At 35.9% G+C, this 26204-nt stretch overlaps 1 protein-coding gene across 3 annotated transcripts in view; it reads left to right on the forward strand.

Annotated features, from left to right (window-relative positions):
- POT1 (protection of telomeres 1) overlaps positions 1-26204 on the forward strand; it is an 81646-nt gene that overhangs the window by 7852 nt on the left and 47590 nt on the right. The window contains exons 2-7 of one of the 3 annotated variants that reach the window (XM_010581290.1): positions 795-928; positions 5264-5336; positions 6848-6939; positions 13368-13478; positions 15496-15543; positions 16743-16857. In XM_010581290.1, the coding sequence (XP_010579592.1) occupies positions 806-928; positions 5264-5336; positions 6848-6939; positions 13368-13478; positions 15496-15543; positions 16743-16857 (562 nt within the window). In that variant the 5' untranslated portion in view covers positions 795-805. Of the gene's footprint in view, positions 1-794; positions 929-5263; positions 5337-6847; positions 6940-13367; positions 13479-14805; positions 14878-15495; positions 15544-16742; positions 16858-26204 lie in introns of those variants that run through there. The other 2 variants (XM_010581291.1, XM_010581292.1) reach the window with 2 other exon arrangements.

Below are 26204 nucleotides of genomic sequence, written 5' to 3' on the forward strand. Positions count from 1 at the left end.
AGAAGAACGAGATGACCATGTAATGAAAAAATATAGCAATAACTACTTATGGCTAGATCACTTACATTTCTCAAATGTGTAACTTCACTATAATAGACTACTCTTCTCTAGTTCTCAATGTTCTAACAAATATCACCAAGGATTTATTTCATTGACTTTTAGCACGGTGACAACAAACAGTAGACAACAGTCATACATATCTTAGCTTTTTTCCAGTACATTCAGTGTTTAGCATTTGTAGATGCCCATCTTATTTTATTATTTTTTCCTTACTTGACATACCAATCCAAATCTTTTAATCTGTACATAAGCATTTTTTGTTCATTATAAGTTAAAATGGCAGATGTTTTACTTTGATGCAGTCAAGTTGTCTTATAGGGAAAACAGCTGAATATGGAGATTGATTATCCATGACCTATGCTGGGGAAGGAGTCATTCAAAGTCTCTGCTTGGTTTTTAATGTGCGTTTCTGTACATATAATATTCACATTGTTTGCATTACCCTTTGCATTCATATATAAAGTAATATTTTGTTGACATTTGCAGTGTTTTGGAATGTTTGCATTCATTTGGATGGTTGCCTATTGCCAAGGAAATGCTACTTTCTCTCTTCCTGCTATTCATGGTACTAAGAGATGAGGCCAATCCCTCTGAAAATTTTTAGTCTTGTGTAATTAAATTTTCTTATTATGAAATAGATGAATACTGCCCTTCTGAGTAAATTGCAGCTTCTGGTAACTCTTAATTTCAACAAGATCAGTAGCTTCAGGACTCTATTTATCATTTTTGTTTAGGTAAAGCAGCTATGCCTGTTCAATTGCTGAAGATAGGTAAAAGAAAATCTGAGACTCTACTACCGACACATTTGCAGAAGGAGGATTTGAAGCATTTGCAAGAGGGCTTTGATCATACCAACAAATACTTTCAGGTAACTTGCTAATAAAAGAATTCTGGTTTACTTTGAAATAGCTCATGGTATTTTTATAAGGGACCTCCATATTCTAGCTCAGTTGGTGACTTGCTGCAGCTGTGTTTCTTTGTGCATCTGTTGCATATCTTTAAGCAACACAGAATTATGACCCTGTTGAACTTTGTTGCATGTTGCTATTGACTTCATTGATTGACAGTTCTGCCCCTTCCTCTTGCATTGCCAGACTTAAATTTTATAAGAGGTTTTCTTTTCTTAGTTTCTAAACTGTGGACCCATTTATAAACACATTAATATGCAGAAGGCTGTGCTGAAAATGGAAGGATTGGGGGAGGTTAAGTGGTATTTTGTTTTTAAAAAAAATAGTAATTAGCACCACCATTCTGATAAGGATCAGATTTCAGAGTAATGACTTCTAAAGCAGTTTTCCTTTCTTGTATGAAGCAATGCAGTATCCAGTTTTATGAAAAGAGGACTCTGTAGCAACTACCTGCATCAGGATACAGTTAGGTTTTTATCATTACCAAGTGTGCATTTATATTTTACTGTAGCGTCCCAAATATATTTCGGATTGGAAGTACAATCCTCGTGTACTAGTGAAATGCGGAAATATTTTTTTCATCCCTAAAACAAGTATACTCTGTAAAATGCAGTGTCAGTTCTTGAGGGTTTTCTTTTTTAACCTGTTTAACTTTTTTTGTGAATGATTCTGAAAATCCTTTTAATCATCCCTGACACTTAAGTGGCAGGAAATGAACATCATCCCAGTCTTGCCTTCAGTCTGTAACCAAAAAAAAAAGGTGGGGAAGGGAAGGGGAAGTAAGCTAATTCTCTAGAAAACATTAGGTGGCTTGAATCCTTAAAAAATGGCACAAATATTTTAAAAATATGACCTGAACTGGCCTAATTATTTTCTGTATCCAAAAAACATTTTTGCTTCCCCAGCTGTATATTCCCAGTTCCAGCTCTAGTGGTTATCTGACCCTGCAATTGAGTCCATTCATGAGAAATAAACTGGCAGAAGACTATCCATATTGATGGAGAGAGGGCAGTTTTCTGCTGCTCTCACTGTTTGAACTGGCTCATTATGGTGTCAAATAGATGCTAGGAGTAGTGCAATTAGGTAAAGCAAAGGAGCAAAACTGCCCTTTTTGGAAGCAGGCAGCAGTAGAGTGTGATAGGAGGTGATTTGATTGAGAATGATCCAGCCTCCCTTAGGTCTTGTAAAGGATCGAATGGAAACATCAATAACCAATGCTGCTAGTAAACAGTGGTTTTATTCCTCAGGGTGTAGTTTTCTGTCCCCATTCATCTGCAGGGCATAAAGGCTCTCCTGCTTTTAAGAGCTATGTCTGCAAGCACCCCTGACATGGAAGAACAGGGCTTCTTGTTCACAAAGGAAATGTTGAAGCAGACAAAAAATGGATTATAAATTAGAAAATGTTTCTGCCAAAATAAATGTTTCCATTAGGAAAGCAGAACAATTATCACCAGGCTATGATTTAAAGCATACATGCAGTTATATACCTGACTGCTGAAAGAGAAAGTGCATAGAATCTCTTTCTCAGACTTCTGCCTTATGTTAAGAGAACTTCATGCTGCTGCTGACATGGATTAGTAGGTGACTAAAACAGCTTGGCATAAAAACAGTGCAACTGGAGAGCTGATAAAGCTGGTGCTAATGCACCGTTAAATATGTAGGAAAATCCAGTTCTGTAGGCTGAGCTTGAAGTGAACCTTAGAATGCACTGATGTTAGGTTATCTTAGTGGTGGCACAGCACACTGGTCACTCTAGACCTGCCAAAATAGGGGTCGGGTCCTACTCTTAGGAGGGAGGAAGGGGAGAGGAGGATTTTTCTGAAGTGAGTTCTGGGAAGGAGCAACAAAAAACATCCAGGACACTTCTGTCTGGCTTGTGTGCCTCAGTCCTTTCATTCTTCTGAAATTATTTGCTTGCTGGCATCCCTCTGAACAATACAAATTTTAATTTAAATTTGTGGGAACACAGCACAAGCAACATCCGTACATCCTCAGTTATGATGTCCATTAACTGAACTTGATGCCTTCTCCCATTAATTCATTATCCTCTGGATTTTGCTGTGGCAAGGCTCAACCAAATCTGAAAATCAGCTGCCAAATCAGCTGTTGGACCAGACTGAGGAATGAGGCTGTGGCAGGGAAGGAGACAGATTCACCAGAGGAATTCCATATAGTCAGTTTTAGAGTGAGTCTAGTGGCATATGGAATGGGGAGGGTTTTGGAAGAAGTTTGTCTATGGGCTCAATAAGCAGTGCAGGATTTCTGGGGGAAGAGTGAATGTGAGCAGGTTTTGCTAAGGTGGGTTTTGTTGAAGTTTGGAGCCCAAGAGTTTCAGGTATGTTGAGAAAGCAGTGGGTAGTATTTCTGCTGAGGAAGAGAACTAGAGCGTAGGTTTTTGGGATACAAAGGAAAGTGATGGGGCCAGACAGTTACAGTGAAGAATTTGAAAACTCATTGGAAGATAGCAGGATGTAAAAGGAGAAGTAAAAAGTAAAAGTGATCAGAAAGCAGAGTCTCTACCTCATCAGTGTATTCTGTTTTTAAATAGCATGCTTGTGCAGATTGAAATTTCTTTAGTAAGAAGAAATATATATGTAAATACGGAGGTAACTGTTTCATTGCAAAAACTTTATTACAAGAAAAACTAGAGTATTTGATTTACCTGTGAGTACAGTTCTAGACAAACAATCTCAGCAATAGTAATTGTAGATAATACTTAAAATTTTAAACAAAGCTGTGATTTTGAAAACAAACCTTTCTGTAAATATTCATGGGCAAATCTCAGAACATTATTCTGCAGATGCTGATTGTTAAAATAAGTCTTTGATACTTAAGTCTCCTTACAAAACTCATTGGTCTTCCCTGTGAGAAGTAGGAACTTACCTGTTAAAAACATATGGTCCTAGAATGACCTTCATTTTGGTCTTAAATGAAGCATTTGTCTCGAAAGCAATAAAGCAATATGGTACATATTAAATTTAATTCATCATGACTATTTGTTTAGTGTAATAAAATTAAAATATACTTTGGGTTGGAAAAGGATGATTTGTGGAGTATTAGTATTTCTTTATGAAACAGATAGTAAAATAAATTGTTGAATTTGATTTAGATTCCTCCTCAGCTAACATGTTTTGGGACTAATTTTACTCTGAAAATTCTCTACAGTAACAATTCACTGCTGTTTATTTTATCCTAATTTGGTTTAAGAGGTGTTTACTAACATTTAAGTCAAGCTTCCCACTGAATAGTATACTGTAAAATCATTATGATTTACCTGACAATCCTCTTAATGTTGCTTTTGGGCATTTATAGACAGATTGTCCCTGCTGTCTTTTTACAAGAAACCTTCTATTTTATTTTCTGTGCTGTCTGTGTAGTACTCTTAAACACTTTATAGAGTCTGTTTTCAAATTTTTGTATTTTTCTTTATTGAACCATTTTCTGTGTTTTTATCCTTGAGAAGGATACAGTGTTTTACCTGCCATACTGCGGAAGAATATATTTGACTGATATTTTTGCTACTGTTGAAGGAGAACCTTCTTTGATGAGATATCATCATTCTAACAAAACACATTTGTGCCGAAGAGGTGTTAACGTAGCTGAAGGTGCTGGCCTGTGATTTTTGCTTCATTGTAACTTGAACCTCACTATAAAGAGAGCATTTTTACATAATTAATAGAACCTTTCTATCTTTTAGACCATTTGTATTATTGATAAACTAACTGGTTACTACAGTTTCAAAACTTTGTAATACAGTTCTCCCAGCTGTACAGTTTTTTTATTTTCACAGAAGATTATTTAGCTTCATATACATCTTTTATCTCTTGACTATGATTTTGTTTTGATATTTATCTTGTAATCCTTTGCCAATATTTTGGGAGAAATTGCTGCATCTTTTAAGATTTTGATTACCCTACCTTTTTAGCTGCCTTTCAGGTTTTGTGCTAAAACTGTAGCCTTTGTGTTATTACTGTAACTAGCAAAAGGTACTTCTGTAACTACTGTTTCAGTGTTTAAGCTCAACGTCTAGTCAGTAGCATCTAAGTAGTATTGACATGTAATATTTCCTTTATTATATCCTAAGAATATTGCTCTTCAATGCTGTCTTTAGCAGTTTTGGTTGGGTTTTTTTGGGTTTGGGGTTTTTTTAAGAATTCAGATGGTAATTTGCACTTATCACTTCAATTCTACATTTTTTTAGCTTACAGGTGTTTTAGCTGTTATCAGTGTTTCAGTAACATAGAGGTGTGTAGTCTTAGTTCACATTATTTATTTATTTATTTTTTACTTTTTAGGGAATAGTTGTTCTTTCCTACCCACTAACAAAGCTTGGAGATGGGACAGACTTTTTCAAGGTTGTTCTTCAAGGTACTGCATTTAAGTATACATTTTAAATTTATTCTGTTGAACTTCTTGACACTTTTTCTGACATCATGCTATTACGTCACTAGTACCTGCTTTTTTAGTGTTCAGTAAAAGGTTATGTTTAAAATACTCTCTAAAAGTGTTCATTCTCTACAAAAATAGATTATTTTAGACTTATGCCAGGTAAGGTAATGGAAACAATACAGTCTTTATATTTCAGTAGACTTCTTGTTGCAGAATCTTTTAAAATACTGTCCTGGAAATGCATTAGCTATATGTACAGCTTTAATAGTGTATTTTTAAACTGCTTGTCATAAAGAAGGACTAAGAAAAATGCACACTTAATAGTTACCATATACTATACACAGTATATACATATAATGTACATAGTATATACACTTCCTGTGTAAGTGGACATTTAATATAGGTCAGTATCTTGATTAGGAGCAAAATATTCATATTTCATTCTGTTTTAATCTAAGCAGTTAAAAAATGGAATTTTACCTGATTGCTCAGGTATTTGAGTATCAGTAGACACACATTGAAAGACTTAAGTTGTTCATCATGTAATAAGTGATACAAAAAAAAAATATGTCCCTTTTAAGTCCAAAGTTCATCACCCCCTCCAGCCAGGAAGGAGGAGGATGTCACTAATAAGGAATCTATGTTGGATTTGAGGAACTTTCTATTTCTTTCCATTTTCTTCTCAGCTCCTTCCTTACACTGGTTAGAGAATCATCACTTGCTCCCTCTGAGCCTTCCTGATTCTACAAATTCTGTGACTGTGACCAAATAGCAGGCTGGGCGGATACAGATCCTACCTGAGGATACTGCTTGTGACTGGTGTTAGTACAGATGAATGAAGTTGATGGGACCTGTGTCAGTTTCCCTGCTGGTTTCAGGGTTCCCAAAGAGGGATGCAAAACTTCCTTGAGTCTTGCTAATTTCATGTGGCTGTTATGGAGGGCTGAGAGTTTCTGCACATTCTCCACAGCCTCAAAAAACAGTTTGCGCATCTGAATCATTAGCATGGTTTCTGAAACAGTAAAAGGTAGAAAACTTTTTTAAAATAACAACATAATTTCTGCTTCAGTCCTCCTGGAAGGCTATTTATTGATATGTCTATGTACTAGAGTATCTCCAGTTTATGTAGTTCCACAATATGATCTGTGTTAAGGTAAAAAATCAAATATGACTGGATAATATTTTCTCTCTAACACTAGACACTGAATTGTCCAAGTGGAAAACTTTGTCATTTCTTTTTAATGTACACTGATGTACAACGTGCACATCTTAAATGGTCCTCTTATGAAGAATATTCTGCTTGATATACCTGTAGTTAGCACATAAAAGCAGTTGTATAACTATTTGAAAAGATTTTCTGTTTGTAGATTAATTGGAATGAAAAGTGTTAGACTCCGTAGATGAATTTATTTTGGAAATCTCTTCCCATTGCTGTTTTGTTTTGGAGAAGGTATGGTGATTGGAATTGCTTCTGCTTTTTTTTCCTCTAGGTTTGGATAACTTGTGTTCACGGACCAACAGCATCAATATTTTAATACATGGAAAAATGGCAGAAGATTGTGCAAAAGTTATACGCCATGGGGTAAAATATATATATATTTTGTTATTTCAGGAATTGTTTTCCACAGATGTATTTTGACTTCTTATCTTGTCTTTGTATAGCTATCACCAAAATTAGAAGTAGCCTATTCATTCAATTCAAATCTATAAATATGAACTAGAAAAAACCTAAAAGTATTTGCTTATGTATGAATCTCAATGATAGAGGTGTGTTGTGGTTTACCCCCAGCCAGCAACTAAGCACCACGGAGCTGCTCACTCACTCCCCCCTACCCCCCCCCGCAGTGGGATGGGGGACAAAATCAGGAAAAGAAGTACAACTCGTGGGTTGAGATAAGAACGGTTTAATAGAACAGAAAAGAAGAAACTAATAATGATAATGATAACACTAATAAAATGACGACAGTAATGATAAAAGGATTGGAATGTACAAATGATGCGCAGGGCAATTGCTCACCACCCGCTGATCGACACCCAGTTAGTCGCTGAGCAGTGGTCCCCCACCCCCACTCCCCCCAGTTTAGATGTGGCGTCCCATGGTATGGAATACCCCGTTGGCCACTTTGGGTCAGCTGCCCTGACTGTGTCCCCTCCCAGCTTCTTGTGCCCCTCCAGCCTTCTTGCTGGCTGGGCATGAGAAGCTGAAAAATCCTTGACTTTAGACTAAACACTACTTAGCAACACCTGAAAACATCAGTGTTATCAACATTCTTCACATACTGAACTCAAAACATAGCACTGTACCAGCTACTAGGAAGACAATTAAGTCCATCCCAGCCAAGACCAGGACAAGGTGTCATCCATTTATGTTCATAATTTGAATGTCTATTGCCATTTGATAAGATAGATTTTAGAATTAAATTGATTTTCAAAAGTTACACTGAAAGCTTTTTTAAAAAAAAAAAAATTTAATTCAAAACTACCTACACGGTCTTCTTTATTGGCTGGGTGCTGGCGTCTTGCTTAATCAAAGATAAGAGCTTGGTTTGATTAGCACCAGGGTAAAGAATATTAACAAGTCACCCTACAAGTTTGTGAGACAGTGCATTGCAACTAAAGAAGGAAAACAAGCTGAAAACAATTACCTCAGCTTAATATTTTTTATTAGATTGCATGTCAGTTTGCTGACATTTTAATATTAGCCAGATATCAAATTAAAGTTAGTGTACAATATGTTATGAGCTCATGTTAGTGCTTTTTCATTTGCAATATAAATTCACACTAAATGATACAATGGTTTGGGCTGGAAGGGACCTTTAAATATCATCCAGTTCCAACCCCCTGCCATGGGCAGGGGGACATCTTTCACTACATCAGGTTGCTCCAAAGCCCCATCCAACCTGACTTTGAACACTTCCAGGGAGGGGGCATCCACAACTTCTCTGGGCAACTTGTTCTAGTGTCTCACCACCCTCAACATAAAGAATTTCTTCCTTATGTCTAATCTAAACTCTGCCCTCTTTCAGTTTAAAACCATTGCCCCTTGTCCTGTCACTATGGGCCTTGGTAAAAAGTGTTTCTCCATGAAAAAGATGGAAAGTTATTTAGTGGAGAAAATAGGGCTTTGTTTTCATGTAATTAGAATTATTTGTTATGTACAAAAGTTAAAGGCTTTCTTAAATATGGAAATAGCAATGGCTTAGTTAGAATTCTGTCAGGATTTTTCAGCTCAAATGGACTAGTACACCTTAACTCTGGTGATCTATATGTTGAAAAAGGTAAAAATTATAGCAGACCTCAGGGCGTGTCATCAAAATATCACTTAAAGTCCAAGTTGCTCTGAATTTATGGAACATTTTAATTTCAGTTCAGAGACATGTATATTCTTTTTATGTAATTCTACCTAAGGTTAAATGACTTTTGCTTGGTTCCCAGCTGTTTGGGTTTTTTCTTTAGAGGGAAAGATCTATTTATATTCCTTGAGAGTGATCTTGCTGTTTCTGGATATTAGCTTACACCCTGAATTGTATCAGCTTCAAAGATGCATGCATCAGTTCATGAGATATATGGGACCAAAGCTGCTAATTATGTGCTTATAAATATTGAGACACTGAAAACTTTTGTATCGCTGTGTTTTCAACATTGTTAATCTGACTAAATTAATATGGATTTGATGAATATGTGTAAGTGAGAGAGAAGGAACTGAATGTTTAATTATTGCTTTTACCATGTAGACAATCCTCAAACAGCAGGTGACATACACTGGCTGCCTCTTCAAATGGGTAAAATAAAAGTATCTTGCCCCAAAAAACGTTTAGTGTTTCTCTCTTTTCAACACATGAACTGTTTTGAGATTTTTATCACTTTGCAAATTTTAATTGAAGTCAGTAAAGAGATTTGGAAGTTACAGAACATGTTGGACAGACTGACTGACAGTGAAATTTATCCCTAAAAAGCAAGGCTAAAAAAACCCATTTTTATAAATGTTTAGTGAATAGTTGAAGAAATTTATTTGAAGTTATAGTTGTCACCTAGTGCAGCATTTAAAAAAAAAAAAAGCAGGATCATGTAGAGGTGAAAACTTCCCATGGAAATAAAAGATGCTGGGATATATCTTTGTAGACCCTTCTCTCTCTTTGTCACTCTTACCTTGCCTTTTTTCCAGTCACATAATTTGTTTTGTTAATTATTGAATTAATAATGATAAATAATATTAACAATAATAATTAAATACATATTAAAATGCATGCTATATTTTTAATGAATATGTAAAATACTTCAGAAGTCTTGCTTAGCAATGTGATTCCTTGTACTTTGAGGATTTTTTTTCTGGCATCATTTACCACATGGCTTCCATCAGCAGATGCGTCATGAACTGAACAGGTTAAAACTTTGTTTTTGAAGAAATCACTGAGTCTAAGAAACATTTTCCAGCAAAAGGTGCTGGCTCTGACAGATAGCATGGTGGTAGCTCTTGGAAAGTATACATTATCTGTGGTGTGTAGTCTATTAAATAGAAGTCTGGGCGTGAGGAAAAAGAAATTCTATAGGACATCTTCCTCTATTTACATCTAGTGTCTCCTCCAACCAGCATAGGTTATGTGAAGGAAAGGTCAGTCACACCTCCTGACCGTGAAGGAAAGGTTTCGCAGAATTCTTTCAAATTAATTTAGCCATAAGGAATAAAAATTACCTAGATCCTTTTAGTAGAGACAGTTTAGAGATTGTGCTATTAATTTGACCTCAAAATTGGTGCATGGCCCTTTTCAGCTCTTTGATATGTGTGACCTTGAGGGAGCAACAAGGAGGGGCTTTGGACTGGGTGGTAAGGTGTGTAGGTCAGAGAGTATTCCATTTTATATTGGATTCTGCTGTGCATCAAAGCCTTGTTTTAGTGTTTGTCGTATGCCATGTTAAAGAGAGAAACATGTCTTGAAGATCAGCAAAATCCGTTCAGTCTGTTTAGGGCAGAAATATCTTTTACAACTGTCAGATATGTATAAAATAAGAAGTGACAGTATACAAATTTCTCGATTCCACAGAATTTTGACAGCAAATCCAGGATGGGAAGTTCCTGAACTAATTTGGTAAATATACAAGCTGCAGAATCAAAGAACAAACCAGTTCTATTGTCCTAATAAAAATACAAATCTTAAACAAGGCCCTGAGCAGCAATTAGAAGATAGATCAGTACTAAAGAGCTGAGTAGGAAACCACAACCCACAGGCAACAACCCTTAGGCAGCTAGAGTGGGCTAAAACCAGTATTTGGTCTTCCCCAGTGAACTGAACCTTCATGGTACTTTCCACATGTCTCAAATGAGATTTTAATTTTGGAAGAATCTGAGGGAACAGAATGATTTCTGAAACTAGCAGAGTTGCAATTTGGCAGTTACGAAGTGGATTTAATTTTTAAAAACCCAAAGTTTTAGCCATTAAAGAATTACTTCAGTAAGGTCCAATACTTTTTGTTTGCTGCTTACAATTTCAAACTTCACAGTTTTGTAGATTTCCGTATCATACTTCCCATACTGTAACAACTTCAGCTAATTTGCCTGGGGGGAGGAGCAGGCTATTCCCAAAAATGTGAATAACAATGTTGTTGTCATCTCCTGAGAGTCTTCTGGTTCTGTAACAAAATAACCATAGGGAAAATATTCTTTCCTTTATTTCTCACTTCTTTTGAATGAGGGGAGTAGGATTTCTTTTTGCTGTTTAAAATTGTTGTTCAATTCTTACAGTTTGTGTATGTATGCAATATAATACATGTCTGTTGACGTGAAAATCCACCAATTTATGTAAACGGCTTTGATTCCTAAGCCAATTATAAGAGAACTTCTAATAACTGCTCTTAGCTAAAGGTGAAATGGAAACTAATCTATTTTTGAAAACTAATATAGCATTAAATTTCAAAGCACTGTGCAAACCTTATTTAAATTTTTTGCATGTTTAGAAACTGTGAGTCACAACCTGTCAAAGTTGACTACGATTTGTAACAAATCTGAGACTATACCTGTTCTTTCTACATGTAAAACTAGATTTTGAGGTTAGTGCTGTCTTTTTTCCTCATTGAAATTGCATAGTCCTTTCACAGGTGTGTTTTGAGTGCCATGTTACACATTGCATATTACATAAGAGTAATCACCAGTGATCTAACATTATTCACAAAAAAAGTTTCCATTTGTTATCAACCTGTTTAAAGGTTTTAGTTTGTGTAATTCTAAAGTTCCTTCTGACACAGGAGAACAGGACAAGTCAAGTCAGCTGTACAGAGCTCCAATCCTGACTCAGCAACCAAGTCCCAGAGTTGTGTGCAGCCTGCAATCATAAAATGCTGAAATAGGAATAATGTATAGTAGGGCATAGATTTTTAGCTGAAGGTTAATTGCACTGTTGAAGGAACACCATGAGTAGCATCAGCAACAGTGAAAGGAAAGACATGTGCTAACACATGGCTTCTGCAAAATAGCTGAGTTTCCTGAAGCATGTGTTTGTATCTGGAAAGACTGAAACAACTTTAATGTATGTTAGCAGGGCAGTGGGTTCCAGATGCAAGGAATACTGAGTTGTTTAATCGTTTTGACCGATTTTAACTTAGCTCTGGGTATGGCTTACATGTAGGTGACTTACATATTATCTTTTAGTCAAAATATACATTTTATTCCCATTTATGACACTACCTGAAAATCATGATGACCTAAGTAGTTTTGTTGTGTATTAAACTGCCTGATCAAACTTATGTTTTCTGCAGTAATTTTTTTTTTTTGGCAAATCCTTTAATAACTAAATATATCACTGTCACTTAAGCTAGCAGCCTTTCTTTTTCTTGCACAAAACATTAAGATTTTGGATCTTAAATCATTTAGAGTAGCATTGTTATATTGCTGAAATAGCAAAAAAGAGCCATCATAGTGCAATATTTGGCTAAAACTGTCAACTTTAATCAGAACAATCTTTATTTGTTGTAATCAAATCAACACATGAAGAAAAGTCATTCAGTAAAAGCTTATGGAAGTGCCTTTGGTAGAAGGTTGAATAGAAATAGGGTTCCGAGTCTAATATGTTTATTGGAATGGATCACATTGGTACAGCCCTGCTATACAGTTCTGATACCAAAGGAGCTGACTATAAAGGAGCTTTATGTTGTATCAGAGTTCCCAGCATCATCTTTGTTTGGTCAGACACCTTTCTTATCATATCTATCTCCTATATGTATTTTCTATCTTCTCCCCCCCCCCTTTTTTTTTTTTTTTTTTGTAAGGTTACTACTAAAAAGGTGAGCTGCTGCAGGGACTTAAATCATTTACCCCTTAAATAATCCTTTGCTTGTTTACTTTCTGGTGTCTGAGGAACTTTATACCAAAGTAAAAGTGCAGTTGTGAATGCAATTGCTTCCTGTGCCAGAATCTCAGGAGTGACTCCAGGGAAGTTTGTAATGTCTCTTTTGCTACCAGAAACCTACCTATTGATTGACTTACCTATTTGACCCTTAAGGAAGAAACTGGAAGATGTTGATCCAACCAAAACAGAAAGTATCTACAAGGAGAGTCTCTTCAAAGTGCAACTGTAACTCAGTAAGAAATAAGCTCTGAGAAAAGATTGTTTTGTCACTCCTGATCCGATGTGTGATTCCTTTTCTAGCTTAGTTAAGCTTACCCAGAAAGGAGTCAGTCTTCAGGATATTTGAAGGGTAATGATTCTTTTGCTTTATTAAATGTGACTCTTCCCCTCTAGGCCTTGTCAAAATTAGCACTCCATCACAGTACCATCAAGAGTGTGACAATTTTAGCGGAATTTGAAAAAAAATGCTTGCTGGCATTGATTGGAAATATGAATTCCATGGGTAGAAAAACTAAAAAGAGAAACTTAAAGGCAGTGCTTAGAATTTGTTCAGGATTTTTGTTTCTTGAAAGTTTTGAGACTTTAGGATGAAATTTCACATCACATACTCTTAAAATAGAGTACATGATACTGCCTATGTAATCATCTGTTTATCACCCTGTCTCCATAGGACACCTTCATAGTTGCAGGATATAAGTTGGCAAAATCACCTACAGCGGGACTGGATGGTAGACATGGTTGCCACCTAGAGCTGTCTGAAGAAGCTGGATCAGCCATTTATGTACGTGGGTACCCAACTTTTTTTACCTTTTTTTTTTCTCCAAATTAAATCTCCAATTAAAATTTTGCTTTACAGCAGAAAAAACCAATAAAATCTTTTAGAATCTGGAGTGCTACGGATGATTTTCACATGTTCATCAGGAAACAATTAGGGCACGTTTGTGTGTTTGTGTGCATACAATTTTATAATAACCCTAACCATGCAAGACCCAAATTATGTCAGGCCTCCCAGGTAAATTTCTACTCGTTGAGTGCAGAAGTTTGACCTTAGTTGGCTTTAGATAGATCCCTAGAGCTGTTTAAACCATTCTCATGCATAACACAATGCAGTAATGCAGACAAGGTAGAGGGTGCACGAGTGGTCTTAGATCTGTCATTTTTACTTTTCTCTGGTCTATGACTTTGTGCTGCTTTAATTCACATCATTACACTTTGCCTTTAAAATACGTGGATTCCTAGATTCTTAATTTTTAGAAGAGGATTACACCCCTTTTTTCTGAGGGCCTTTCCTTTGTTCTTTTATACTATTCTCACATCAATACTGTTTATCTTAAATGCTTCCATCTGTTGAGGTATGGGAGTGGAGATACCCTGTTCTGCTGCTGCTTCTATTTGTCTGTGATAATACGTCAGCAGTACATGTTTGTTGAAGCCACTGTGTCTTTGCTTCAAGAAACATTTGCTACCCTTTTTAAGCCTAAGCATTAGTATTTTAAAAGTTATAGGACTAACAAAAATTACAGAAGTTTAAATACCTAAGGATTTAGGATATTATTCTACACTTGGAAACCTGTAGTTGGGTGGGGAGAGGGGCTGGGTGTGGAACGAAACTAAGCTTTCAAAAACTTCGTTGGACATTTCAGTGGAATATTTCTAATATTTCTTATGAAAGTTACCCCAACAGTTATGGGCATCTGGTGAGAAAATGTTGTAAATTTTTAATCACTGTAATGGTCTGCTACTGTTAAAGCAAAGGATGATAGCACTGAACTGAACTCTCGGTGATGATGCTGTAAACTCCGTTCTGTAGTCAGTGAAAAGGAAAAGGCACCTCCATGGAGAACAGTATAACTTTATACAACATGGTGATTGCTTTGAACCTGTCAGCCAGATTTTGAAACAAACTTAGAAATAATTATGAAAACTTAAACACAAAATCACATATAAAAGAGACTTACTAAAATAAATTCTGTGCCAATGACAAGTTTTGAACTTTTGTCTATATAATTTTGTCTGACAATAATTTTAAATTTCAGAAAAAAAGCTTTTTTATTTCAGAAGGGCATTTTTTTCCAGAATTGACCTCTATAGATAATTAAAGATTGACATGCACCTCAATGAGAAACAAAATGAATTAAAATTATAGTGCATTCTGTTTCATGATGTTATCTGTTGATAAGGTGGGTATGTGTTTGTATTATGTCAAATCACCATACTTAGTTCTTTAAAAGACCTTACACTGAAGATAAGTCTGGCTTGGTAAGTATGGCTCTAAAAGCTTAGGAACTACCTTTAAATAGAATTTATCCCATTCTGGTGAATTTGCCTTGTCTTTTTTTTTTTTTTTTTAAAATTTTTTTTTTTTTTTTACACCAAAGGAGAGTAATGAGTCACTGAAAGTAGATCTGCTCTAAGCATTAACATGTACAAAACCTAAACCCATTTAAGTTCTCTGTTAAGCAAGTACAGTTTTAAATTTGTGGCCTTTGACTTTCAAATGCTGACTCTACTAATGTGACCTGACTTACATTCAACTAAGTGCATTTCTACTTTAGAAAATGTGTGTGTTATTTAAAGTAGCTTTTGTCTGAGTGTAATTGGAGTAAATATGATTTTATTTTTTTCTGTAGGATAAAATTTTACTAGTTTCAGAGGTGATTCACATAGCTAAAGTGTCTATAGTGCTGGTTTGTATTTGCTTATAGAGTTATGTTTGCTTTAGAGTTATCAAATGTTGTTATATTTGCAGTGCCTTCGATTTTGTAATCAGAAAGTTTGCTATGTTTTTGTGTCCTCAGATTTATGCTAAACCAAGAACAACTGCTGCTCCAGAAACTGCATCTTTGGTGAGTTTGTTTGGGATGTTTTTAAACCACGTGAGACCAACTGCATGTAAATAAGAACGTGTGGAATTCTTTTCTTTCCTGTTTATTTTACTTCCATACTCTCATCCCTGCAGTCATTTGTTTAGCTTTTAATTTTGCAAATAATACTCCCGCAAAACAGGATAAAATATTAAAAAGTAGTACTTTTTCTGTACTTGCCATATAGTTCCCATCTTGATCTCAAAATAGGCTGCATGTTGGTTTGGGAAATATGAACTAGAAAGGTAACTGTTGCTCTAAAGAAGGTTGTATGCTTGTGCTTTAAAAAAATGGAAATATGAATCTTCCTTTGATTTAGAATCAGACTTCATGTACTGGTCTTAACATTTCTTTTGATGACTGTTTGGAATAAGCCTTTATGCATCTAAATTAAAATTCTACAGGAAACAGTATATTAAAGGCAGAGAAATTGGTATGAAATTTTATTGTTCTTTATCATAAGGTTAAAGATTTAGTACCAAAGATGATACAGCTTGGCTTCATGTTAATTTTATGAAGACTTTCATTTTTTTTTCCCCTGATATAGCAATTGAAAACCAGTTTTCAGTCGGTTTGGCAGAACTTGTATTCTTTAAAAGAGACTAATCAGCCTATAATGTAACCTTAAGATAAGAGGAGAGTCGTCCTTAAACAGTAGAAGGTAGTCCTTCATTCCTCTAATACTTCAACAAGTGTGGTATTTTAATAAGAAGACTTACTCAATGGCTGAGAGGTACGCCCCCCTTTCCAAGACAGAGATTCTGTGCAGTGACACTGCCAATAAGAATTACAAAATTATTTATGTATGTGCTTTCAAAAGCCCTTTGGATGGACATGTTAAAATCAATCAGTAAAAAAATTACTTTCCATCATTCTTTATTATAATGACTTTTATTCACCTGTTTCATGTATTGAAACTTACTTGAACTGGCTGGTTAGTTTATCGTAAGGAAGATGCAATCACAAAAAGAAATGGAAATAAGTCTTGTGTGCTTTATTGCCTGTGAATATATGTATATATATTTAGCTTTAGAGTCTAAAGTGAATAAGACAGAAAGAAACAGGTAACTTTTATTTTAAGATGAAATAAAGCATATCTGAGGGTGGATGGTGTTAAAAGACAAAATTCTGGTGTTTGAATAATTTTTCTTTTGTTCCCTAATTTTATCATGCCTTTTCAGTCTGTTGCACCAAAATATGTGTATACTCCTCTGAATCATCTTAAAGATGGAACTGTAGTGAATTTGTATGGCGTTGTGAAATTCTTCAAGCCTCCATATGTAAGCAAAGGAACTGGTATGTACTTTATTCAAGAGATTCCTCTTCCAAACAGAACTGTTCTTACTATGTTTGTTAAAAATCAATGAGAACAACAAAATCAGGTGGTCCTTTGACCATGGTTCTCAGCTAACATCAAGGAAACAAAACAACGAATAGGTAAGGGGTATCAGAGTTGGTTTAGGCAGACTGGTGGAGATAGCAAATGAAGAAAGTATTTATCAAGCTAATACTATCAGTACAAAACAAGGAGAAGGACCTGTACGGAAAAAAAAAAAAAAAGTACAAAAGCCCTGCACCTGTCCTTGTGGGAAAGGGTTGTTGTGTACCTGCGTGCAATTCTTCCTTGAGATTTTGACAATAAGTGTTATGATACACTATAAATGTGGTGACAGCATATTTGTTACTTGTAGAAAGTGTGCAACAACTGAATCATTTTTTCTGTCTGTGAGGTGAACACCTAATGATTTTGCTAGTTTTGTTAGAAGATTGTACCATTTCACTAGGTGCTCAGTAAGTATACAGCTAGGTGATGCTCCTGCTGAATTTGATTAAGTAGAATTTCTTCTCTGATTCAGAGTTTATCAAAGTATTTTCTGCTTACTATAAATTTACTGTGCATTTTAAAGTTTGGGGGTGTTTTCCCCTTCTAAATGTATTCCTAATCGAACAAAAAGGAAAAGATTATGATGGTGACTGATTTTTGTGGTCTTAATTATGCATGCAAGTTTCCTGAATAATGTCAATAGCCATGATTTTTGGCTTCTAAATACAGAAATTTAAGAAGTGAGCATTAAATCAGAAACAAGAGTTAGTGGCTTGTCAGCAAAACCTTTTGCAAACGGATCTGTGTGATCTTACTCGCTCAAAAACTGCCAGCAGCAGTCTGAAGGTGATGCACTCAAGACAAGGCAGTAAATGCCTTTGTGAGAGCACAGTGCTATACCCGCAGTACCATGGCTTCCAGAATGAGGTTTGTTTACAGTTAGGTAGCTTGAAACATAAGTGAAATAGCTGAAAGCTGTGCAAACATGGTGGTACAGCCAAAAAAAGCTCCAAGTCCAACTAAGGTTCAACTAATGGGTTCACTTTTTGAAGACCAAGCCATCTTCAGCCTCTGTTCGAATCAGTTTAGAGTGTATGAGTGGGAGGAACACCTAGGAGGTCTGTGCAAATGTGTGTATGCTAGTTTTGGTATGTTCAACTGAACCATACTGATATAATCTGTATTGTGGGCATGCTTAGTTACTTCCATTTGGTGCATGTAGTATTCTTCTAGATAGACATACTGGTATGAAAGACCCTATTGACAGGAAATTTTTGCTCTCACTTGTAGCTGAAGTGTGGCTTCACTGTACTTGTAGCTAAAGTGTGGTCTAATGCTTGCCCAAGGAAAAGAGAAGATGTGTGCTGTTCTCTGGGCTATCATACACCAAGTGTCAGCTGTACTAAAGGCAGCCACCATCCCACTCAGCAGTCATAGTTAAGTTATGCAGAGCAAGGTAGAATTTTTCAAGAATATATTAGATTAACTGAGTCTACAAGCTAATGGACAGCTTTTGGGAATTCAGCACTATTTTTACATACTCTTGACCGTGTCAACAGAAGAAACAAGGTATCCGCAGCACTAGGGCTCAGTGACCTGGTGCCTGCAGGAGAGCAGTTCTGTGCTTCCCATGCAGTTAGTTGTCGCAATGTATTCCCATTGGTGTTTATTATAGCAGGGGACAAGACTTGCTCCTAGAAAACCTTTCTGCTCTATGTTCTTACTCAATGTTGTAAAGGCAGTAGCATTCCTCAAAAGAACTCTGAAACATAAACAAAAAAATAAGTCTGAAGAATATGGGATAATCTAATTCAAATGTTAACATTTAAAAATAGATATAGTCATTAAGTTGGGAACTGAGCCAGTAATGGTCCATCTGGTTTTATAGCAAATATAGTGCGTGTTTGGTTTTTTTTTTTCCTCTTGAGACTAAATTAAAATGTATATTATCATATTCTACATAGTCATTGATACACTAAAGTTATTTTGCTAAACAATGAATTGCAAATCTTTAAGATGAAATATTGTTTTATATAGGAAAAAGCAAGTGGTAGTTGTTAGAGAAAGCTGTGGAAAAGTTGGATGTCACTGTTATTTCAGAAAATAATTGGGTTTTGATAATACTGTACCCCAGTAAGAGTGGAGAAGTACAAATTGCAATTCTTTTACATTATGAATGTTACAACACAACGGATACTCCTAGATGTAGATGAGGAATAATAGTAAGTGAAAGTATCTGCAGGAACTCAATGCATTTAGACTAGAAACAGAAAAATGTTCTGGCATCTAATTAGAAATGCAAACATTCATAAAATACTAAATTAAGTGTGTGCATGGTTGCTGTGTGTATAGCAAATCAAGTTATACTGCTAGCTTAGAAGTAACAGTAATAAAAATTATTCTGCCCCTAGAGCTGAATACTTATGGAACTGTTGTGTGATTTAGCTACAGTTAATCTTTAAAAAGTATTAATTCAGAGAAAGACTCCAGAAGGAGCTCTTCAAAGGTTGGAGATGGATTCCCAGATAGTAGTGAATGGGTGGTGTTAGGTTGCTGGGGGCTTAAGGAGAAGATTTGGGGCTGCCAGGCATAAAAAAGGATCGAAAATGGGAAAGCAAGCTGTGCTGGGCGCGGGTGCTCAGGCGCTGGTGACGGGGGCTGCGGGGCGGGCGGCCTGTGTGAGGAGAGCCCGGGGCTGCCCCGTGCCGGACACAGCCGGTTCCAGCCGGCTCCAACCCGCCCACCCCGGGGCACCGAGTGAAAACGTATTTAAGAAAGGGCAAAATGCTGCACGGCAGTGAGGAGTGAGGGGGGAAAAAGTGTGAGAAACAGCCCTGCGACACCACGGCCAGAGGAGGAGGCGGGGAGGAGGGGCTCCAGGCGCCGGAGCAGAGATTCCCCCGCAGCCCGTGGAGAGACCTTGGAGGAGCAGACTGATCTACACTGCAGCCTGTGGAGGACTCACACTTGAGCAGGATTATCCCAGAGGACTGCAGCCCATGGAAGGACCTACGCTGCAGCAGGAAAAAAGTGTGGCAAGGAAGGAGCAGGAGAGAAGAGGAGCTGTTATGAACTGACCACAGCCCCCCATTCCCCATCCCCCTGCACTGCTCGAGGGAAGAAGAGGGAAGGTAGAGATGTTGGAAATGAAGAAGTGAAGTTGAGCCTGGGAAAAAGGAGCGGGGGGACAGGTGTTTTAGTCTTTGTTTCTCACCATCCTACCCTATTTTTATTGGCAATAGATTAAATTAATCTTCCCCGAGTCGAGTCTGTTTTGCCCATGAGGGTAACTGGTAAGTGATCTCCTTGTCTTTATCTCAACCCGTGAGCTTTTCCACCTTGTTTTCTCCCCTGTCCTCTTGAGGAAGGGGAGTGAGAGAGTGGTGGTGTGAGTGCCTGGTAGCCAGCCAAGGTCAACCCAGCACACATGCTGGAACTCTCCAGGTTTTTCAGACTTTCCTGTTCTTTGGGTTATAATAAAATGAGGATAAATCTGGAGAAGGGACCTTGAGAAACAAGTTTCTTTTGAAGATAAGAATCTCAGGAGAATGAAAAATCTCTTTAACTTAAAAGGAAGAACAATAATAACACATAGTCTTTATGGTTTCCCAAATGGAAGGACCAAATTAAAAAGTTTACAAAACTCTTCCTTTGGGTGGGAGATCTCATCACTGATATTCTTTCCTGCTTGATGTGCCACTAAAATCTGTAAAAGACTTCATTGTAAAGGTGCAAGTATAATCTAGACCTGTACAGAGCAGAGAACAGTATTTTGTTTTTAATGTAAAAGATTGATAAATTATTTCAATATTGATTTACTCTATTTGGACTTCACAGGCTGCCAAACAACATCTGTCTGTCAATGTAGTGAGCTTCTCAAACTCTTCATTTTGTGGTGGTGTCTGGTGATTGCTTGCTTATGCTAGACCTGGTCAAAAGCTATCAGTCTTACAATATCTGTATAGTATATAGATATATATATTTATTTCAGAAGTCAGGCTCTCGCCGATATTCTCAGCCAGCAATTGTAATAGATTTCTTAGCTGTGTTTATAAGGAACTGAAAAGATTAGCTTTATCTGTAGTAATTCAAGATATTGCCGGTGGTGAATGGAGGTACTTTCCTCTTGAAAACTAATGTAGGTTTAAAACTCAGGCTTAAAAGCAAAGAAACAAGCAAAACAAGCCCCATAAATCTTTTAAAGGTTTTATTTCCTTTGTTCATGTTGATGACAACAAAAAGGGTAAGAAGGAAATGAATCAAATGTAGAAAGTACTACTTTTACTGTTTGAGTAAATCATGAAAGGCCAGTTCTTGATTTGTCATTTGTCCAGCTGCTTTAACAAGACCTTGGGCACCTAGGGACTTTGAACATCATACTTAATTTCCAGCAATCAGTGTTTGTCTAAGACAGACATTCTTTCCAGATATGTAAAAACAATAAAGTTAAATGCACTGACTTTCAAGGTAATACATCTCTGAAACAACTAGGACAGATTTTTGCAACTGAGTTATTTGTGAAGTTAATCACTTCAGTTTCATAAATAGTAGAAATTTAGTAGGGAAAATGATGATTCACTTAATGAGTCCTTGCCTAGATGTCATTAATAACTTTCTAATGTATCTTCCCTATATATTTTCAGTTGGAAATATAAAAAAAAAAACCAAAACCAACAATATCAGTGGAGATCAGGAACACAGTTTGAAAAGTTTCTTATTTTTGAAGGTAGTTGTGATTCACTTGCTACTTTATCATGAAAATCTCTGGAACAGTTTTAATTGATTTGGGTTTTAGTGTAAAAATATTCACTGCTCAGTTAAATATTTCAATGTTGGGTTTTGGTTTTTTTACACAACCCAGAGTTATGTCTGCTTGAGAGGGTGCAAAATGCTCAATGATTGCTCTGAATTGCCAGGGCATGAAATGGCTCTTGTCAGAAAATTCTGTAGTTGCATTAGATCTGGCACAATCCTGCACTAATACATTCTCTTTCTGACACTGTGTTAATAGAATCATATAGCTTTAAGCTGGTACCTGCTGCAAGCATGGGCAGTGGAGCCACTGTATTTAATCCATATGGGTCTTTATTCACTATATAGATAGGCTCCTAGATATGAGGTACTGCTCATTCTTACATATGTTAAAGCTTAAGGCTGAAGCTTTGCACTGTGTTCACACTGAAAGCAATTGGTACCTAATTTAGCCTTGTCAGTTTATATAATCTATAATTAAATGTTCATCATTTTGATTACTGCATTAGACAAATGTTAAAACACTGATGAATGAAGTGGGTTTTCAGTACGATCATAAATTATTATTTATTCCAGAGAAAGTTGTTTTAACTGAGCATGCCTCAGCTCAGGGTGTGTAGTTTGGAATGCCTATACATGAAAATTCTATGTGTTGTGAAAACTGTTCAGGGAAGTACTTCAGGTCCTGCTTGGTACAACAGGCAGATGGGTTTTCTGTCTGCTGGAAGGTCTGTTGGAAGTGTTCAAAATTATATTCTAGCTTTCTTTCCTGAATAGTTTAAGAGTCTTAGAAATTTTAAATTTTTTAACAAAGATGTTTCTCTTCTCTCTCCCCTCCCTTAAGCCCAAGGACATCTCAAGTATTTAGCCTGAGTAAAAAACAGTAAATATAAAAGAAAAAGAGCCTCTGTCTTTGTAGTGTCCAATTACAGAGATTATGTGCTTGACCATGAAAGTTTTGGGACATTACAATGTGATGCTACTGCTTCCCCAAGTATTTCTCTTTTTTTCCTGCAGATATTAGTCAGTGTTTTCCATAGCGCAGGGAAGAATTATGGCAAGAAGAATCCTTGCTGCTGGTTAACAGTAAGGCATAAGAGCAATGCCCTGTTTTCCTGGGGAAACCTCCACCTAGCTTGTTCTCTTAGATATATGCAGTATATTCATATGTTATGTGTTGAATTAAAATCTTATTTTAGCCTACCTAGACACGCATGTGGAGGGTAACTATTTTATTTTTACAAAATATTTCTTAGAATCAAAATTAATAAAGGGTAGCATTTTCAGAAAGTACACTTCTAAAAACCTTGGACAGTTCCAGGTCAGCAGTTCTTCATGCCCAAAAAGAACCATAAATCAGATTCTTAAAGGTATTTTTAAGCCCTAAGTTTTATTTTTGTTTTCAGTTTTTATTTGATCTTGAGCCAAGTTCATCAACGTTCCTAGCCCAGAATTTGTTTAAAACTATGTAGCTGAAAAAACATTACTTTAAACTATAGCATGTGGGCAACTTCAATTAAAAGTCAATTTTTAGTAAGTAATAGCAAATCAACTTTAGAGTGCAAAATAAACCAGTCACAGGCTGTTGTGGTTTCTGATGGTCTATTTGGGAGGAAGCAGACTCAGAGTTAAGTCTGCAGTAGTTCTGTTCTTTAAAGTATTGTGTTCCGTTTTGTTTTTTCAAAATCAAAATATTGAGGGTGTATTTAAATTTTGCACAACAGAATAAAAACTGTTGTAGAGGTAAAGATAGTGATTTCATTTCTGAAGCCTAAAGATGGGAGTAATGTTCTTTTCCCTTCTGTATGGGTTTCTTTTTTAAATAATCGCTGTTTCCTATCATCTAATACTGAAGATAAATAAAAGTTTAAAAAAATTTAAAAGGAAATGAAAAATTAAACAGTTGAATAAATAGTTAATAGAAAGAAATCTCAAGACGGTTACTGTGATCTACAATTTACAAATGATGGCATTAAAGCATCTGTTTAGCCAGATGCTTCTGGTAGTTACTGAATGTTTGTATCTCTTAAGCGTATTGCCATGCTAGAAATAACAAGCTGTAATAAAACTTCTTCAGTTTGATTTTTTTAGAGGTTTTGGTTTGGGCTTCTGCGATATCTTTGTTTATATGTACATATACATATACACACACATAGGAGTTTGTGTACCTTTGTATTATTTTTCTTCCTGTGTTTTGTTGAACATATTTGGTAAGTTAGCTAGTTCAACTGCTTGGTTTTAGTACAAAGACACTTGTCTATTGAATGGCCTCGGTAATTCTTGAAAACAGTATTAATGTTTGGTGTAGTTTTGAAGAGAGAATAATCTGTTACAATCTTTTTTTGTGTGTATCGAAATGTAAGAAACAGAAGGCAATCTCTAATTAGAGGCCCTCATTGCCAACAGCATTGCCAAAAACCTTTTTATCTCTTTGCAGGGGAAAGTTACTGATTCAGGATAGTGGGTTTTCCACTTAAATGTTAGTCAGGAATACATATGTGATTGCCCAAAAGGAGATTTGTAATTAGATTGGTGCTTTCTGCCAAAGGAATTTATACAAGCATATTCGTTAGGAACTGCTGAAGTCCTCAGTAAAACTAAAATAAATGTTTAATCATTAAGTACTAAATGCCTTCCTACAACATCACTAACTACTAATCTAGAAAGCTTTTGTAGTAATTCTGGTTTTCTTATGATGACTGAAAAATGAATTTGTAAGCGAAGCTGTGGGTTTGGGGGTTTTTGTTGTGTTTTTAATATATATCTGTACACTGTGGAGAGACGATGACTTTCTGAGCATGCTAATGACTGATGTAACAGTCCATAAAAGAGTGGAAATGCTATGCCATTTATAAAAAGAAAGCTATAACCTGAAGAATGAACCTAAGCTGTCATCACAGTGGAGGAAACTTTAGGTTTTCAGTGACTGTTACAGGGCTACAAAACATTCATATTTCAAACTATTTAAAGTCAGGACCTAGAATCTTGGAGATCAGCATTCTCCACGTAGTTAATGTAACCTTCTACTGATCTTGACTTGGAATTTTACCGATTATAATATAGTCCTTGCAATAATAATGAATTCCTTTTGTTGCATAAATTTCTTTTCTAAAAAGCTGCTTCAACAAATAGTTGTGGTGTTTTTATGAGATGAAATAAAAAAAACAAGTAACAAGTTAAAGTAATTTTATTTGTAAAGAACAGTAAGGACTAGTCTGAAAGGATATAAGAAGCATGTAAGGCATACATCACTCCATACTTCCATTTAAACCAGATGTCACTTCTCTCTGCTTGTTTTCATGAACACCAATTCTGAGGTGTTACAAGCATCCTTACAGATAGCTGTCCATTGCTGGTGGTCCCTCCCATGATGTTAAGCCTGAGTGGAAATACCTCTTCATAATAGTAATAATAAAATATGTTAAAAAAAAAAAAAGGTGCAATTCAGAGTTCTGTGTAGTATCAGCCTAAAACCAGTGCTTTTACTGAATCAATCTAGTTTGTAATTAAAAACTTTCTTTTATAGTATATAAATTTGCTGAACTGTGCATCCATTATGTCATATTTTTAATCCAGAGTATTACAAGTAAAAATTACCAGTGGTAAAATTTCTCTTCTTTAAGAAAAGTTAGTCAGTTTATCTAGTAAAGGAAAATTTACTCCAATATGTAAACTTTCATTAATTTTTTTAGCTTGGTAACTGAGGGATTTTGCTTCATTGGAAAGTATATTGTGAAGAATCAAAAGTTTGAGCAATCACATTTATTATATTGTTTCCTATAACACTGCGACATTATTTAAATTCAGCAATTCTGTTTAGAGTTTGACTTGTGATTTGTACAGAAAAGTGATTCAATCACTGAACTATAATGCAGCTATGGAAAGCAGAAAGCAATTTTCACATTCCAGCTGGAGAAGTAAAGACAGGTGGCTTTTTATTTTTTACTTTCAAAAAGGACTTGCTGGATGAGGATTTCTTTAAAAGAAAATCAGTCTTCATGCTTTGTTCTTGAAAAGTTCCATTTTAATAAGGTTTTTTGTAGAAATGATGTTCTGAGGTGATAGTTAAGAATGGAAGTCTAAAATCACAGACAGAGAACCTATATTAAGTAGAAAGTGTTCCCCGACTATATAAAGTAAGTATAATATTTTATACTACTGTGAGTAGGATGATTATTAGTCTTTTGAGTATGCTAATTACACAGAAAATGGAGGGAGTATGTTAACTTTTTCCCCCTTAAATAAGCAGCTGCACATGCATGAAGCTGACTAGGTTATATAATCACAGCCTCAAAGATTAACCACAATTTTAATGTGGAATGTTTTTGTTATTTGACTCTTGATTCATATATTGGATTATATCATTGCACTGTAACATGTCATCCTGTATCCTGAAAGGATTGTAACTCTGAACCATATGTTTTTTTCCTCTTAATTGCTCATTTTGCTCATATTGCTTTGCAGCTGAGCTGTTAAGTTAACCTCTAGAATTCATACCCAAAGAAATACAACAATCCGTCTTTGGATTACAGTAGTAAATACTTGCAGTTTTGTCAGCTACTGACTA

Source organism: Haliaeetus leucocephalus, unplaced genomic scaffold (assembly GCF_000737465.1).
Source record: "Haliaeetus leucocephalus isolate CR32 unplaced genomic scaffold, Haliaeetus_leucocephalus-4.0 Scaffold763, whole genome shotgun sequence".
In the NCBI taxonomy this organism is placed as follows: domain Eukaryota; kingdom Metazoa; phylum Chordata; class Aves; order Accipitriformes; family Accipitridae; genus Haliaeetus; species Haliaeetus leucocephalus.